The sequence below is a fragment of the Amia ocellicauda genome, chromosome 10 (genome assembly GCF_036373705.1).
Source record: "Amia ocellicauda isolate fAmiCal2 chromosome 10, fAmiCal2.hap1, whole genome shotgun sequence".
Taxonomy (NCBI): domain Eukaryota; kingdom Metazoa; phylum Chordata; class Actinopteri; order Amiiformes; family Amiidae; genus Amia; species Amia ocellicauda.
The window spans coordinates 8,322,412-8,341,505 of NC_089859.1; the positions used below are offsets into that span (position 1 = coordinate 8,322,412).

Here is a 19,094-nt window from a genome sequence, read left to right on the forward strand (position 1 = left end):
GGCTTTTCAGCTGTTTGGAGTTTGTTGATGGTACTTTGTTTGGGGTACTGTTTGCTGTAAAGGTGATTGATCTCAGGTATGATGGACATATTTTGGAATCGAGAGTTTGAATGGAGTCTGGACATGTGTTTATACTCCCAAGAAAAGATGGAAGTGAAATGAAGAAACTGCTTGTTGTTTATTAGAGGACACCTTGTGAAGAAATATGAAAAGGGCATGTTTTGCTGTGACAGTATGGTCCTCACGCAGTGACCCACCCCACCCCCATCCCACAGAAAAAATGTAGTAGTCAATTTTCTCTTGAATGGGACTGAATCTGTGCCCAGGACACTATCAACTAATCTGGAGGGGTCTAGTTTATCTGACAATTATTTGTTGTGATTGGATGATTGCCAAGACAGTTGAACAAGGTGGATTTAAAAAAAAATGCTGCACTTACTAGAATAATGTAAATTGTCAAAACATGTGTATGACTTTATTGTACACATCAAGACTGGTAAGGTCTGCAGTAATAAAGATAACAATAGGAAAAATAAGAAGGTCTGTTTTAAGGGGAAAAACAAACCTGATATTTTAGGAGAAAAGGACAAAGAGAAAGTATTTTAAATTACTTAATTACCCAATACTGTACATTTAAAAATATATTCAATTGTAGAACTGCCATTTAGTTTGTCTTTTACATATAACATTTTTAACCACACCTGCAGGTTCACTGACCCAGGGGAAGCAACCTGAGAAAAAACACCCACACTGAGACAAATTCTCACATAGCCATCTTTTATCACGCTCAAGCACGTATGCAATATATTTAGTGTCACTCAGAGGACAGATACAGCATCCGTAAGCACAATAAAGCCCTGCAGGTATGTTTTAGCTGCTATTGCTTGAGAAACTGATAGTTCCCAAATGTAATATAGTCAAAGGGTGGCACAGATTATAATTGGATAATCCCTAGGCTGTAGGAATCATCCAGGACTGTGGATAGAGGGTGGAAATAATTTTTTAAGGAGCCTGTCTGTAGTTATTCTTTCCTTTGCTTTGAGTTTTTTTTTAAATCAGTTCACCTGTTGATGTAAATTTTACAAGGAATAGAATGTAAAGAGATCATGGTGCCAGAATTTTAGAAATTTTTCATCGGAAAGGAAAGTCCTAAGCTGTTTCAAGAATGTATACAAAATGAGCGGTGGCCGCTTCTTCTAAACTGAGTCTCATGTGCTTTGGTATGTGTACCAGCTGACAAATGAAACTTCAATGATTTAGGACTGTGCAATACTGCAGGCAAGCTTGAATTTCTGACAGCTTAACCACATTAAAACGATGCGTGCAAGTACACGGTGGGTCATATGAATACATATCAATCTTGACTGGAGCATGTGTGTGTTTCGGCACACTCCTTCGGTCAAATGTTTAACTTAAGAAGAGGACTTAAAACACATGCTGTCAATGCAAAGGCTCTTGATTTAAGCCCCCGTAGAGTTTCATGAGCAGATTTGTAAGGCACTGGCTCAAGCTCTGCATAGAAGATAATACTTAAGAATCTGTCCCCAGTACTTTGTGCTGACGTAGGTTCAGTTTTTATTTTCTTAAAGTCTTTGCTTTAGACAGTCTTTAAAAAACTGTGACACTGGAACATCCCCAGTCTGATCTGGATCTGTACTTTGTTATATGTTTCCAGAAAACCTCCATCTCAGATCAAACCTGCAGATATGACCTTTCTGACATAGAGTTGCGTGTCCTGCCTTCTAAATTTCTGGGCAGCTAAAAGTCCATACTACCCATTTAATCAAAACACACACATTGGAAACACTTGCTTTTTTGTGTGGATTATTCTACAATGATAGAAGCAGACAACTATATGCTGATATCTTCATCTAAAAAGATTTAATTAATCTCTCCACATTCATTTGAAATTTCAATGAGATTAAAAAAAGAAACAGTATCTGCTGGCAATGGTCGTGCGTGTAGATGATGGGTAAATAGAGCAGGCAGAAAGGACGGACTTCTATTCGTCTCCTGCAGCCCTGCACAGGGCCTTTCTTCCCCTCCTTCATTCTGAGCCCAAGATGGGTATCGAGTCACAGCTAACGAGCCGCCGTAGCTCTCCTGTTCTCCCATTGCGCATCGGTGTGAAACAATGAGTCAATGAGCAGGAGCGCCACGAGCGCAGATTTATTAGAGCTATCTGCTGTGTGACAGGAAAGAAACCAAGTGGCGTTTCCCCTCAATCTTTTACTGAGACAATGTCTGTGGAAGTAATTGGGAGGGGTGCGCTGGACACAATCCACACTGAATCAGGAGATTGAACCCTGATTGATTACCAGGATAGCTGATAGATCCTTTTTTTTGTGTATTTTTCTTTTTCTTTGCAGCTGTACCTCACACTGTCCTTTTGCTTACATTGTGGATCATAGTCAAAACTATCAAGCTGCCTCCAAAAATGTTCACAGGTCTCCATACTCCATAGGCTTTGTGTTTTGGCCTACTTTTCAGTTCCTTACAATGCCGGTAATATCTTTGTGTTTTGTTTCATGTACCATGCTTTTACAGAGACAGCTTCAAACTAGTTCTGAATCAACTAACTTAATAACCATATGGCAACTCACTACCAACTCAATGCTGGAGGAAAGCAAGACTCATCTTTAGCTGTGAAGCTTTACAGCACCTATTCATAATCCTAACACATTTTAATATTTCATGTATATAGGAATATGTTTTGTGCACTTGATTCATTTTCTTATAGGTTTCTGAGTCCAAGCTTCTCTCAGAATTGAGTGGTAGTCTTGATCGCAAGCAGAAAGTTAAAGGTATTAGAGAGGTACATCTCCAGCTACACATAACAGACAATAGACAAATCTGCTATGGCCTAAGAAGGTTCCCCAACTGCAGATCCCAAGTGTTTTCTTGAACTACGGAAAAATAAAAGTAAACTCTGAACCTCAAAGCTGACTCGAGCATTAGTAATGCTGAGTAAAACAAATAATAAAAAGGAGGTTTGCTGTCTGTCAGCCATAAATGACATCATCATCACATTCTCTTCCTTTGGGATTGTTCTGGAAATACTGTATAAACATGGCAACGGTGGGAAAGCCAAAAGCACAATCTTTCAGTCACCACTGAGCAGTGTGCTGGGCAGCTATCTGTTCAGGCCTGGTCACCTCCTGTACTACAGTCTACGCTGGTGTTCCTGAACAGTCAGTCATGCTTTTTGTTATCAGCAAGAGGTCTACAACTATTGTTACATAATTAAACACCTACTTAAATATATTTTTATCCTGGTGTACAAGCAGAAAAAAACCTAAAACCAACACTTAGCAACATCTTATAGTCTTTCATGGGAAAATAAATCAATGTTTTAATAAACCAGTTGTGTTAAAAACGCCTCAACCCTCCCTTTGAATCTGCCCACCCCCCACCCCAGCTGTTAGTTCTCACCCAGCATGGGTAGCTTAGTTTAAAATAACAGTTGGCCGCTTTTGCAGCTTCATCCCTTCAAGGATCACTCAAAACAGATCCCGCCAGAGGACTGCAGCTTTCCTAAATGTTTGGAATTGCAAGACAATGTGACAGTGCCATTGGGGATATTGGAGATTTGTGTCCATCTTGTTACAAAGTCAGAATACTGATGCTGACACCTTACATATTGATCAGTGCTTAACTAATCATTCCCTGTCTTCTTTTTCTTTCTTTTTTCTAAACGTGCTTCTCTGCTGTTTTATTAGCGTTCACAAACAGCCAGAGGTAAAGCTGTACATTTTTTCCATTATCAAGCCCATTTTAAATCTGAGGCTGACTGCCAAGGACGCCATTCCACCCAGATGAACGAATAACATGCTGGTCTTAAACCTTCTTTACAAAAAAGGAGGTAAAAGTTTTCTGTGCAGTCGTTACTTTTATATTTTCTTCTAAACCTTAATAAATGTAGCTTGCCTCAGTTGTTTTGTCAATTGACTGTATCTAGCATGTATCTAGTGAGTTTAACCTGCAGTTTTCTGTCACTTTTTCCTCGAAACACATGTAGTTGTACTTGTACTTGTTTCTAGTTAAAGCATCAGAGCAAGTGGTTATGGCAAAGATTACACAGAGGAGGCAATTTGGTCCATCTTGCTCCTTGGGTTGCTAGTAGCTAATCAATGGCAAAATCTTACCCAAGTGTCACCTATTTCCACTTTTCCATACACCAACTTCAACTTCTTACAGCCCTCTGGCCCCCAAGTACCACAGTTGCACCCCTTCTCCTTAACATAATTCTCTTTCTTAATCTTTTGTGAAAGAGTTCCTTTGGTAATTTTAAGACATTTCTGTAAAGATTGGGCATTTGTAAGTGTTGGAAATAAGAACTTAGCACTTAGGCACTTAGAACAATCAATGGAATTCAAACTTGAAAACTCATTAAACATGGAAGTGCTTAATCAAATATATAATGGCATTTTAACTCTGATACAGGGAACAGCCAATCTGGCAATAACAACACAAAATAAATTTGACTAATTGCCTTGGCATCCATTGTTATCACAGATCTTGATTTCCAAAAAGAGGTTAGTTTATCTATTAAACATGGAAAGATGATGAAATATTTATACTTAGTGACAATTAAAACCCTGTGGCAATTTGCTATTTAAAATGACAAAATTATTGGTCTAGCTCTAAATACATGTAAAACTCTTTGGCAGCAGTTTGACACTTCCTGCTTGCAAGAGATGACAGTATGCTGTAATTTTTACATTTTTATTCCAGTATATGGAGCCCTGTTGTATTAAAATATGTACCCCAAACCATACTGCTTCCCAGGCTGTAAATATGGGACTTCTGCATGATGGACTACCAAAGGCCTGAAGCATGAAGCATGAAGCATTAGGTCTAAATATGCTAGATGCTACTGTGTTTGAACTTGCTCTCTTTTACATTTGGTGTTATGTCATGCTCTTTTTTTATTTTATATTTTTACTGTATCTCTGCATCAAAGCTTCTAATTTTATTTCGAAAGGGCTCTGTAACTGCCATCTGTTTTTTCCCTACCAGTGCGAAGGTTTGCTTTAAAGGCCTCTTCACACTGAATGATGTTTAAGGTTAAGGGGTCTGTGGAGAAAAGTTATTATCTTTAAATACATAACACACAGTTTGATAGAAAGTAATAAGCCTAATGAAATAAGACTTCACAAGCACACAAAGACAGAAACTGGGCTCAGAGACACGGACTGTCATCATACACGGGACAATCAGATGACACAACAGCTTCCACTTATACAGCAATACAGTAAGAAAAATGTACTTTGAGCTGAGCTAACTGAGCCTGGCCTGAAATGGCAGAGATTAGGTAGAAAAGGTCTCATCTTTGCAAGAAAAGGTGTCAGTCCTGGACACCCTTTGTTTAAGATTATTTCAGTTTGGAAAGTCTAGGTGAAATTGGACGGAATGACAGAGGAACTTTTACAACCAGGGTTTACTGCTTCCACCGAAAAGCTGCTTTGAGGGACTGTGTGGGAGAATTACACAGGTACCACATTATGTGATCTTTAGTTTACATGAAATGCTTAGTATCCAACAAGTTTGGAGCCCTGATGACATGCATTCAAGATAAAAAATTAAATCATCATACAGTTGGTTATTTTTTACCAAACAGAGTATAAACTCAGGCAACACGATACTAGAGGTCAGCTTGTTTTTCTTAGGAAAAAACAGGAACTCAAACCTCCCGAGATAAAGCCATGGTGTCTGCCAGCCACTGGGTGACTAATGTCTGAAAAGTGTGCGGCACAAATTGATTAAATATATCTGGACCAACTTATCAGGGTGATGTAAAGGAATAATAAAAAAACAGTCATTGTGTTGACTCTTTTAATGGGGTTTTGTTATTTACCAAAATGAGGAAACATAAGCTGTAGTTGAACCTAGTCTTGGGTCATTTTCAAAAGCCAATGCCTTTGTAAAACCGTGAAACGAGGAAAGGATACCCTTTTTCACATAGAATAGTATAGGCCTGCATCCTGTTAGATAGTACACGGTCTGTTATTTTGCATACCGATAAATTGGAACTTGGTCAATGGCAATTAGTGTTAAAATCTGTCCCTTTATTCCCACAAACTTAAAACATGTGACCATTTTGTTTTCTGCAGAGAAACGTGTTGAAGGATGCCATGTATGTGTTTTCTTTGCAGTCAGACTTTAAATAAGGTTATACTCTTATGCAAGAGGGTCTTTGAAAGTTTTATTATTATTATTATTATTATTATTATTATTATTATTATTATTATTATTATTATTATTATTATTATTATTATTATTATTATCAGATTTATGTTATATGAGTTTTTCAGATTATTTTTTAGACTGTTTTTTATGTTTTGTTTTCAGTTGGGTCATTTCAGTGTCATGTCGTAAATGTAAGTTGTTTGTGCAACAGGGTTGGCCGTTGGTAAATAACTGAGTGGTTCACATGGAGATGGGTGTTGGCCTTAGGGTTAACTCCTGAGATGACGAAAAATTGCAGTGAACTTGAAAGATGTCCCAGTAACTTTCAATGTGTGTTTCATTTACAGTCTTTAGTATTGGTTTCAGGCCTGAGATTTGATTTTTTTTAAATTTCTCTCAGATACACAAAAACTTTAAGTGGTTGGAAAGAAACAAAACAAGAGAACTGAAAGTGATTCAGTGTATTTAGGAGCAGGGCAAGATTCAATCAAACCTTTCGGTCTGAGGAATTGGCTTCTTCAACTAAGAAGTTATTGCAGTGCTCTGTTTAAGGTGAAGCACTGATAAACTGATATAAATCCTTGTTGGTCAGCTTGACCCAGTGAGAGGAAGAGGGAGGTCTGTCTGTGAGGCGCACCGATCACAATCTGTGAGGAAGCTCAGTGCAGGGCCTCCCTCAGGAGAGCATGTCTGCAGGCACCAGCAGAAGCTTTTGAAACTGTCACACTGCAGCCCTCATTCCCCCAACCCAAAGGAAACCCTCCTCGCTTCCTGTTCAACGCCTTGTCAGTAGGCTTTTGTGGTTTACTGTTTACAGCACATAGTACATGGCCATGGATAGGGGAAGCGAGGTATATCCTGATGATGAGGCAGCGCAACTGACATCGCTCAGGGCTCTGGGGACTGTAAACTGTTCACTCAGCAACAGCATCCTGTAGCAGCACATCAGCTGAGAGCGGAGGATAACTCTGCGAGTGAGCAGGTAACTGCCGTTGCGTCTGTGCCAGGCGCTATATTCTTAAGTTCCTGTCGCCTCTGGTGTTGTAGTACCGCCGGCTTTCGTTTTAGTTTGTTTCTGTTCTTGTTGTTTTTTGGGTTATGAGAACCGCAGAAAGTGATATCGCTATGACTCTAAAAGATCGAATGAAACTCCTGTGGCTAGGTGCAGTTCAAAGTATTTAGAGCGAATGAGATCTTGTCTTGGAGTAAAAGGCTGTGAACATGTAAATTGTTACCTGAAAAGGGAAATCAATTATATTTTTTATACAAAATCTTGGGTAGGAACTGTTTCCATATCTGATGTTTTCAGCATCTGCCTCTGTGTCAAGATAAAATGAAATGGATTTTTTTTTTTGCTGTTGCTCCAATAAATATTTGTATGTCTGGATCATGATTTTCTAGATACTGTAAGGGTGTGTTACTGGTTAAGGATAGTGTATGTATTACCAGAAATGAAAGAAAAAAGGGGTTATTACTCAAAATGCATATATGTGCTTGAACACTATGTCTACAAAAATTAGAACATTGACTCAATATCGGTGAGTTTTTGGTATTTGGTAATTGGTATTTTCCAAAATAAAAAAGCGTAATATTTTTTAATTTGATGTTGTTTTAAAGAAATGGCCAGATGTCTGTCATCTAAAGAATACATATAGTGGCGCCAGTCATAATTTCAACAGCTGGTGTACAAATGCTGTGCTTATTGGAGCCGCTGCATATCAACATTTTAGTCAGTAAGTATGGCTGTGAAACTAATGTTAAATGAGTTCACAGATACTAAGGTTCAAAATCAGTTAGTTTTGCCTGATGTCATTTGCCTGATGTTGCTGCCATCTGTACACGATGCCGAAATATAAGTAAAAGTACAATAACAGAGCAACTCAGAAGGAAGGTGATTGGAAGTCATTCTAGTAGGAAATGGGAAATTTTCATATCAAGTATGGGCATTTTTAAAGAGACTCAACATTGTCAGGTTTGATTTTGGGCGTTATTTTTCAAAATAATGATTTATGCAGCGCCCTGGGTTCTGTAAACAGCTAAAGAGCGACAACCATATTTCTGATGTTTAAAATTAATAAATCTCTCAGTTGCACCCTATTTTACCCTGCTTTATGTGAGCCTCTTCCTGTGTGTCTTTTAATAACTATGCCATTTTTGTATTGCTGTTAAAACAGCCTGAACCAACCACCATGGATAAACAAAAAAGTGTTTTTATTATCTCTGTGCTTTGATGCATGTTAATGCATATGGTAATTAGCCCATCACCACTGAAGTAGCCTTTTTAAAAATGCATTAATGTGCACAACCTACTTTCTCCCAATACATATATATTTATATATCTAATTTATCTATTATCTATTTATATAAACTATGACACCATGCAGGGTGTGGAATTGGTGTGTCATAGTTCCTATTCGTGGTTGGGTTGGGTCTGGGTTGGGTTGGGTTTGTAATACTAAGTTGGGGTCAAAAGCCAGAAAGTCTGTAATAAATCAACACTCACCGGTTCGTAGCTAGAACTATTCCTCATACCCTCCTGCACGTCTCCTCAGGTACCATGTAGTAATTTACTGAGTGTGTCCCCACACACCAGGCTGAACTCAGTGATGGTATTTTCCCATGTCCTCTCAGGGCAGAATAGGGGAGACTTCTCCTATATATGTCTGCTTTTCTGAACTACTCACAGTATGTCATATTTATATATTGTGTGATGCCCTGCACAATATAGATCGAAGCAGTGGAAACATCAGTCAAAAGAAGCTTCAATCACAAAGACTGCACATCAACTGGCTAGTGTTTCAATAGGAACAGTGACTAAAGTTACATCTCATTTAGACTTATGAGAAAGATATCAGTAAAAGTTGGAAATTGTTGTCGAAAGCACACATTCGATGACCGTGATGCTCATGCATTAATGTGATATGCAAGGAAAAACAAAAGAGCAACTCTTTCCCAGGTGACTGAGAATGTCAGTGCAGGATGTGATCAGACTGTGTCAGTCTGTCGAGAACAACAAAGAGAGGGCTATTATAGTAGAGTCGCAGTGCATAAACCCCTCATTACAAAGACAAACACACATTTGAGAGTTCAGTGGTGCAAAAACCATAGGCACTGGTCTACAGAGATGTGGAAAAAAGTGATATGGTCAGATGAGTCATCCTTCACCATATTCTCAACAAGTGGGCGAGTGGATGTGTGGCGACACCAAGAGAACGGCACAGGCCTGACTGATTCACCCCTACAGTGAGGGGGTCCGGAGGCTCTGTTATGCTCTGTTTTTCTGGCATGGTTTGGGTCCACTTGTACCCTTGGAGGGAAGGGTCACTGCAAATCATTACAAAGTGATTCTGAGTGATCACCTTTATCCTATGGTGAAACATTTCTATCCTGATGGGAGTGTCTCTTCCAGGATGACAATGCCCTCATCCACAGGGCACGAGGGTCACTGAATGGTTTGATGAGTATGAAAGTGATGTGAATCATATGCCATGGCCTTCACAGTCACCAGATCTCAACCCAATTGAACACCTATGGGAGATTTTGGACCGACGTGTTAGACAGCTCTCTCCACCACCATCATCAAAACCCCAAATGAGGGAATATCTTTTGGAAGAATGGTGTTCATCCCTCCAGTAGAGTCCAGAGACTCGTAGAATCTGTGCCAAGAGCATTGAAGCTGTTCTGGTGGCTCGTGGTGCCCAACAACTTACTGAGACACTTCATGTGGGTTTTTCCTTTAATTTATCACCCGTCTGTATACATGTATTCTTTTTTGTGGATTTGGATTTGGAGTCTCTGTATATTATTTGGTTTCTTTTTCTTATTTTAGCTTTTATGTTAACATAAGGTGTGAGTCAGATAGCAGCAAACAGGAATTTTTTTTCTGCCCTTGAATCAGTCAGCTGATTCCCACTTTCCCTCAACCATGTGACATAATCTAACACTGAACACACATTCTTCAGTATTTTCCAAAGTTGGCCTCTGTACAACCTTCTGTCTTCTGGCATTAGTTCAGACTGAGATCTTAATTACTTAATAAAACCCTTACTTGACCTCATAATAGGTTTGATTAAACTTAGGTTTCATTAAAGGTTCCAGCTCTTAAAAAATACGAGATGTTAAGTTAACTATAAAATTATAATGCCAATCTGAGATCTAAATGAAACCTGAATGTTCCTTTTTTAAATGTAAATGATAATTCATTCAGTTTAATAACTTGGAGCTCATTTGGAATGAGATAACGAGGGCTGGGTTTGCGTTTTTTGTGATGTAACCATCTGTCATTGCTGTGTAAACTCAACACTGCCTGCAAAAAACAACAGTCCTAAATCAAGATGCACTTTTCTGGAGCTTGTTTCCTCTAGGCTAATAGGGTCAGAGCACTAAAATAGTGTAATTTGTGACATACTCCAAATGCAATCCCAGACAAGAGGCCTCAAAAAGCCTTTAATGGCAATACTCTGTGTGTGTGTGTTTTCTGTTGATATAATCAGACTTAAAAAAACATGACTTTGTGCAGATACTGATCCTTTTTTTAATTTATATTTTTGGGTGCAGGGTGTTTCTATCAATCTCTTTCAGGCGTGAATATATTTGAAATGTTTAAGGGCATTGAAGCTTGCTTTCCTTGTAACCATGAATAAAAAAAACATTTAAGGGCTTATCGCAATTTGCAAGTTCTACACAGTTTCTTGATCTCACTAAGCATGTCTCACATTTTCCAACCCTTCTCTGTTCTTTACTATTCATGCCTGAAATTTTAGCGTGCACCCATCACACTGCAGTTAATGGTGTTTGAGGCAAGATTTGCAGTATAACCTACCAGAATGATTCATTGTTTGTTACTTTATAGGCAACTTTTAAATAAGAAATATTAAATCACAAGTTATTATTATTATTAAAATAATAATAATAATAATAATAATAATAATAATAATAATAATAATAATAATAATAATAATAAAACATTGCTATCAATCCTCTGTAGTAAGGTCAAGTAAGCTTATAGAACCACCCAATATAGAATTCAGTTCATTCACTACAAAGGACAGGGACATGTATAGTTAAAATGTAAGTGTAAATTAAGCAATTTGTCAAACTTGACCTGCTTTTCAGTGTCCTTCTTGTAACTGGGTGGGCCAATATTGACGGAAATGGTTTCCGCCTCAGTAAAAGCATCTGTTGGCTTGTGGTTAGTGGTTGGTGAGATACTGTTAAAAAAAGTATCTTTCTAAATAACCATAGGCTTGCTCAATGTACTGCTGTTTGTGATGGTTTGCAGACTGTTATTGGTTGGGATGAAATTGCACCATCAACCCTGTTCTGTGTGGGCCACAGTGTTGTAAGTTTTTTAAGTATCTCTAGGAGTCAGGAGCTACTAGGGTCTATTGTAGGAATGGATTGATTTCCTTTCAAGTTTTTGGGCAGTGTTACACAGTGTCTTTACACAATGCATTTGAAACTGAGTGTGAATGTATTATCCCATTGTGGTTCCTTATTTTTGTGTTGTCAGAGACGAAGCATTCATTCGAATCGGAGCAATTTAGGATGTGTTGCTTTTTAGTGCATTGATCTCTGTAGTGTTGCATTGCATGTTGTGCTCTTATCTTTTCAACACCACTCTGTGTAACAGGATACATGGTCAATTAGTAGTGGGAATATAGGGGAAGTGACCCAATTAAACCCACCAATATCTAAGTTTTACATGTTTTCTTATAAATATGTGATTTGTTTTCACAATAAAGTGGTTAAATTGACTAAATTAAATTAACTTATTTAATTGCAGAAGTGAAAAGTCCAGAGTGGGCTTATAAGGTACATGTGTACCCTTTAAGCCCACATGTGTCCCAAATAAGCCCACAAGAGTTTTAACAGTAAATACTTCAAATTGTATTGATTAAGCACTTAATATTTTATAGATTATTTAATTCATACCTCAAATAACCAACCTAACCAATTTAAACTGTATTTTTATATTATCTGAGACTAATTTCCATCACATGGCATTGTTGCACTTATAGAGGTTTGCCACCCCCCACCCCCCAGACCCGCTCTCGTTCTATAGGCAAATAATTGGAAAATATCAGTATCTGACGTTGTTACATGAATGTTGGTTATCGGTATCGGCCCAGATCATCCCTACTTTTGACTTCACCAAATACTGAGCCGGTGAAACACAACCCCATTTTCTCTGGCCTTAGTCGCAAGTGCCAAGGAAATATCTGAGGCATGACTGTCAAAAATGAAAACTCTTGGCAGTCCCATGTCAGAGATCTTTGGCAAAAACAGCTTCTCAAAATACTCTTGAAAATTATTCTTCTCTGTCCATCCGTGACCCGCACGAAATTCTCAGCAAGCTTCCATCATGTTATTGCAGTCACTATAAGTTTTTCTCTGTCTACCCATTTTGTCCCCATAATGAAAATAAGGTAAGTTGTTAAGTTCATGAATGAAAAGGATGTATACTGACTAATATTAATTAATTTAAGGCTTTTTTAATATGAGGTACAATGGGTTCTGAGCTTAGTGAGCTTATTAAGAACAACAGTGGTCCATGGGAAATTAACCTCAATAATTTTATATTAAGTTAATGTAAACATGTAATATCTTTATAATAAATAAAATACATTATTCTTTACAACATTCACTATGTTTATTATTGTTGGTAGAACAAATGAAATAATTATTCTACTTTAAAGCCATGTGCTAATAGGCTTTTCATGGGCGCTGTTCCTTTTAATCCCATATGACAAAAACAATTACATTTTAAGATTATAATAATTGATAGAACTTTAAATATTGTTTTACCTGAAGAAGCTTCTAAAATGTTTTGATTTACTATGGTCATCAACAGTTTTCCTCAATTTTTGTTGTTTGACTCCATCTATCTGTGTGACACGACAGGATCAACTTTGTGCATTTGCTCTGAAACAGATCGTCCTTCCAATATTTACTGTCTTTTTTTGTGTTTCAAAATAAAAGAGCAAGTGGGCTTATATGGTACGTGGGCTTCACCTTTAACCAGCTTCTCTTTGGTATTTTTATATTTTTTTGGGAAGACAAAGTTGTGTCTATTGACTCCTCCACATTGTTGCAGACTATGAAAGGCTTTTAGACTATTTGCTCCCACTTCCCATGGTGTCCTATTTGACGTGCTATCGGTGGCCTTTTCCCTTACAGCCTCAAAGAGCAGGCCTTTAAATTATTGTTATGCGTACTTGTGCTCCATTAATGTGATTTGCCTTGGATAGTGCTTTCGAGTGCTACTTAATTAAGTCCAGGGGCTGACACAAAGTCATCTCAGGGTAATTAATCAGGCCTGCTAATGGACAGTATTACATTTACTAAATTAAGCTTGTCACCTCTGTGGTTGGACACTGGCTTTAGGGATTTGCATACACATTGCCCACCCTTCTCGAAACAGCTCAAGGCACTTTTATTTACCACGCCCTTTTAAGAATATAGATGTGGTTGTATTGAGAAAAGGTGGTAGAGTGCTCAGTAAACACAGGGGGAAGAAATGTGTTTAGATTTAGTTTAGATTTCTGTTTGTACTTTTTCTGTTTTTGTTTACAGTAAATAACTAATTGTACCCTGGTCCTACTGTTCGCATGATTAGACTCCCATAATACCCTGCAGCATTCTTTATACACTTCGGCCAGTGACAACTTCATTGCTTCATTTTGTGCTGAGAACAACACGGTTTGAAGCATCCCAAGTATATTCACTCTGTAATGTAAAACTGCTTCTTACCTGAATTAATCATTCTGTATTCATTGCCAGGATGTAACACACAGCTCCATGAATTTGGAGAGAAAACAGTAATATGGTTTCAAAGAGCAGGCCTTTAAAGGGGCAAAAACATAGATATTGGATTCACATTGCTGCATTTTATAATGGTATTGTGCAGGCTACCCATTTAACAAGTTTAATGTGGGAAGCCTTGCTAAACGCACTCCCTGAAACCATGGTTACATAAACCAGCTTGGTAAAGACTTTGCAAGTATGGTATCACAGTATGCCTGCTTTTGCGTTTTGTTTTTCTTTGTTTTGAATTTAAAGTGTGTTGAGAAACACGGACCAACTGGAGAGTGACCACACATGGGAGGCAAATGAGGAAGTTCACTGTAAAGCCAACAAGCAATGTTTTCAACCCTTTCTCTTTAGGAAAAACAGACATCATGATTTAAAACTTCAAAAATAAAACAATGCTCTCCTTACAAGTAATCCTGATTATAATTATTGTTGTTGTTTGTTTCACCCTCAAAATATGTTTAAAGTTGTTCAGTCACTACATACCATTGTGTTTAACAACTACGAAATAAAAACTGTACATTTATATCTCAAACTGGGGCAAGACAAAAGCATATGTAGAGAGCACAGGTTGTATAGACACAATGATCACTTCTCGCTGTGTCTGCTGAAATGCATTGCCATGAACTAGACTAGCTGGAGGATCTATGTATTGCACACTAGTTACACAAGACAACAGTCACATGCATTTCTCAACCGGACACTTATTTTTTTAAATCATTATTTGTCAAGCAATATGTTGCCTTTAAAAGGTGGGTGTTTCCCTGATCAACTCTATTCTGGACTCTTGTGTGAAAAGGGTGTTTACTCGCGGTGTTATTTCTGTTATAATGATTAGAAACCTGTTTGTTTTCCCACAGAGATGCATCTCACCAAATGTATTGCTCTGCTGTTGCGCTGTGGTATCTCACAACTCTGTTTTTTAGGGCCACTCCCTGTATTTCCAGAAAACAAGATAGCGCAGGCACTTCCCTATTTTTGTCAGATGCTAATTTGTCTCTCTCAGAATTGTATCTGTCTGATGTTTAGATTTTAAATTAAAGAGAAAGTGTATGTGAAGGACAGCTCACAGGTTTGGGCTTTTAAGATATGAAGGTTAAAGGGGCACAGAGCATCATGGGAGTGTATTCTACAGCCTGGAATACATGAGCACACAGTAATGGTGTAGGCTAAGGGGAGCAGGATTATCAGTATGATTTTGTTCAGGGACTGTAGTAATAATGGTAAAAAGGGACAGAGAAGGCATTGATCTGTGTTTGGCAAAGGATTGTAAGATCATTGTCACCAATAGGTCTTCGATAGTATGATGGACCCCACTGCAAACATGCCAGCAGGACTGCATATTGAGTAAATATTATTCTTAGTGTAAGAAAAGGTAAGAAAATTCCTATCTGTAGTCCTGCCATGTGTGGAACATGATATCTACACAAGTACACCATGAAGATGGTACTTTTAGGGACATTTACTCTCTTTTTGCTTTTGAACTCTCTGACAGCTACTCTTGGAGAGCCCCTGACCCACTCCTTTTTAAGTCTTTAACTGAAGCCTCTTCTGTTCTCCCTGCCTTCCGCTTCTATGGTTATTGGTGTCTTGCGATGTGACAATGGCTTGATTGGGCCTTCTCTGTTATGCTTTACTGCCCTTTGTGAAGCTTCTTCCAGTAGTGCTTATCACGAAAACCTGCTCTCTAAATAAACACTACAGTAGTGAAGAGAAGAAATTGTCAATCAGGTATAGTCGGTTGAATTTGGCCATGTCACATTTCTCACCTGTGCCCTCACAAAGAATGCTTCTTTAACATCCATTGTTGAAATCATACTTTACTAACACATCAAAATGATGGCAAGTTCCCCACAACATTGCTACGGTTTCTAGCATTTGGTATATGTTTGTTGTGTTTTGGTTCAGAGGGGCAGTGCCACCTACTGCTCAACATTGATTACAGCAGCAATATGCTGTTTTTTTTTGTTTGTTTTTTTCAGAGGCCTAGGGTCATAAAGGCAAGCCTATATTAACAAAATGATAACTGCCAAGGTCATACTGTATGTTTGTATGTGTACTTGCTCTTATTGGCTGTAGTGGATTAACTAGGTGGCTAACATACAAATGATTTGTTTGGTTTGGGAATGCAGGAACCAGAATGAGTAACCCATAAGATTATTTTTAAATCCTCACAAAATATGTGAAAACAAAACACTTCCTCAGTTTGTCCTGATGGGACCAAAATTCAAAATATTCACTTGTCCGGGCTTATTTATTTTTACAGTTTATTTATTTTTTCTTTACACAGTAATGGAATTCCAGCCCTGATTAGATATTTCAATTTTTATATGGATTTCTTTTAAAGTCTGTTTTCTGTTTTATCTTCATACATTTGGTGTAATGTTGTTAAGCCCTGTAATCTTCACAGCATCGCACAGCTTGCAAAGTTCCTCAGTAAACTTTAGTTGAGGCAATAAGGGAAACAAACATCTTCAAACCCAGTCTGTAACTCTTAGGTTAAAATTAGTCTTCAGGGACCAATTTGCCAACTACAGTGCGTAGATCAGTTTGTGTTTAACAGCACATTTTAGATATTTTTGACAGTTTATCTTTGTGAATAACAATGCACTGCCAATACCATTAAATAGTCTGGAAATGGGTGTAGCAAGACAGATTAATTATTTCTATGTATTATTTATATGGCATTTTCTTGATGTGTATGGATCAACTTATATAGTCTATTTAGTTTAGAGCTTTTACAGCAGCGATAGAGTATAATTTAGGATTAAGTGCATTATAAGGCCCCACTTTTGTTAATTCACTGATGAGACTATTATCAATGTATTGAGCAGGTCTCACTGGCAGTTAACCCACACCTTGAATGAATGATATCTATTCCTAGCAGAAATAATAGACAAAACAAATCTGATATCATAAGTAAAGCTTGTTTTTAAGAGACTTGGAACCAATCAATATCAGCCATACATACAGTCGTCTGAAGTTTTGACTTTTTTGACATTTTTTGAAAACCATCATATTTGTTAGTCATGACTGGATGTTTTGTTGGTTTGTTTTGACTACAGGTGATTACATTAATGATTACATTGCCTATACTGCACTTTGTCATGTTTGTAATTCAATGTTTCTTATGTAAACTTTAAGTTGTACTGGATACGGGGGTTCTGCATAAATAATATAGTAATCTCAGTCCTTCATCAGCGAGAAATAAGCTTTTGTAGAGTGTGCAGGGAAGATATACAATTATGATTCTTAAAGGACACATTCTCATAACCATTTACAAGTACAGGAAAATGCATGGGCTGAGAATACAGGAGAATAGCATAGCAAGTTATGATGTTATGTGAAACTGCAGTAGCTAGCAATACAGGAAACAAGTTCATAAGGAGTGTATTAATCAAGAAATGAATAACAGGAAAATGTAGACAATTTAAATTACACATTGCTAGGGGTTAGACGGAGGTAACTCCCAGCCCAGCTCTCCAAGTAAAATGCTCGGTTGCAGCAGGAAAAAACAGACGCGCACGTATTACGTTTGGGAGCACCTTATACTATGAGATAGTGTGGAACCCTCCAAAGGTGGTAAGCAACCCCAGGCTATCCACTGTCCTGCTAGTGCCTGTATTCGGATGCACAATGACTGATAGCCACTCAACTTGGGTGAGACACCTGACCCACCCCACGCCAGCCTTTATCTGCATTTTGCCCTGTGCCGTGTTCGCACTGCTGTATGTATCTGTACATATTTGAAATTCCATTTCCCCCTACAGCCGCCACTAACTTGGACTCGGAGAGCAAGAGAACGGCCCACTTCAGATCGTCATGGCAACAGCATGTGAATGTGTTCAGCTCCTCGAGTAGGCCGGAGTGTGTGGAAGAGCTGCATCAGGAGGCACAACTCAATCTCCAGAGCTTGCTGCAAGGTAGGAGGATGCTCCTTTTTCTTTTTTTTTTCCCCCTCCTTCCATTCATTTCTCGCTCCGTTTTGTCCCCCTGTTTATTCCGCCGCCCCCGGGTGAATGCGAGGAGCCGTGGTGGTGGCGGGAGTGGGGAGGGGGCATGCCTTTCAACCCTTCTGAGTCTGCAAGCCCCCCACCCCCCCGTCCCTTCCATCTCTCTCCTTCTCTTTTTGATATCTCTCATCATTTGGAAAGCCTTGTTTTTTTAATTCTATTGATCTGTTTAATGATTTACTTATTGGTGCTTAAGCCCAGAAAGAGCCTCAACATGTGTCTCCTTTTCTCCCTCTGTGGAGGTGTTTTGGTTCTTTACCAGGTAGATGATGAACGTGGGGATGGTAATGAGGGGAGGGGAGTAGTCAAATATGCTTAACTGTTTTCTGCCTTTATCCGGTAAAGAATTCCTTCACTAGCAGGCTGATGATATTCGATATGTCGGCATCTGATCTGAGTGATGTGTGAGAACTACTGCTCTAGTTAAAATGAGGGATGTGCGCTTCGTAATGTTTACCTGATTTGTTACTTCCTTACATTTGCCTGTGTCTTCTCTTTTGTGCACCTAATTGTCTCTATATCCATACACCGTCTACATATGCATACCTTATGCCTGCCTGCTAATTGTTTCCCGTACCTAGTCTTTGGTTTACATATGTCAGTTAACACGTCCAAAATAACTCCTTTTCAAGGAGTTTAAAAAAGGTATGACTTTTCATTAATCTTTTGAATCTATTGCTTTTATCAGAACTGGGATACACAATAGATACTTAGGTGCTTGCCAAGCCTTTTCAGTCTTTCAAAATTGTCTTTAGTTCTTCAAACTGTTTTCAACTGGGTCTCATTCTTGTCAAGGTCATAGGTCACAGTGTGGTGCCTATCAATTTACAGTAACTGTGGAAGGCGAACCAGTAGGAAGCTGAGCTGGATAAAATAGCACTGGTGTGCTTTGTACCAAATGTTCCTAATTACTGGAAAGAACTCTTACAACATCTCTTTATTTGTGTAATAACACTAAATTGCCCTATTCCTTATTATCTTCTTTGTGATTTGGTGCTATGTGTGTGTTAGATTGCCTCTATTATTAATTGGTTCAAAATAAAGCACCCCTCCTCTCTGCTTAATGGGAGATGTTGTGAG

The 19,094-nt window shown here is 38.3% G+C and overlaps 1 protein-coding gene across 3 annotated transcripts in view; it reads left to right on the plus strand.

Annotated features, from left to right (window-relative positions):
* Window positions 1–19,094, plus strand: part of nhsl2 (NHS-like 2) — an 86,412-nt gene that overhangs the window by 49,019 nt on the left and 18,299 nt on the right. For all 3 annotated transcript variants that reach the window (XM_066714863.1, XM_066714864.1, XM_066714865.1), the window contains exon 2: window positions 17,772–17,924. In XM_066714863.1, coding sequence (XP_066570960.1) covers window positions 17,772–17,924 — 153 coding nt within the window. The remainder of the gene's footprint in view (window positions 1–17,771; window positions 17,925–19,094) is intronic.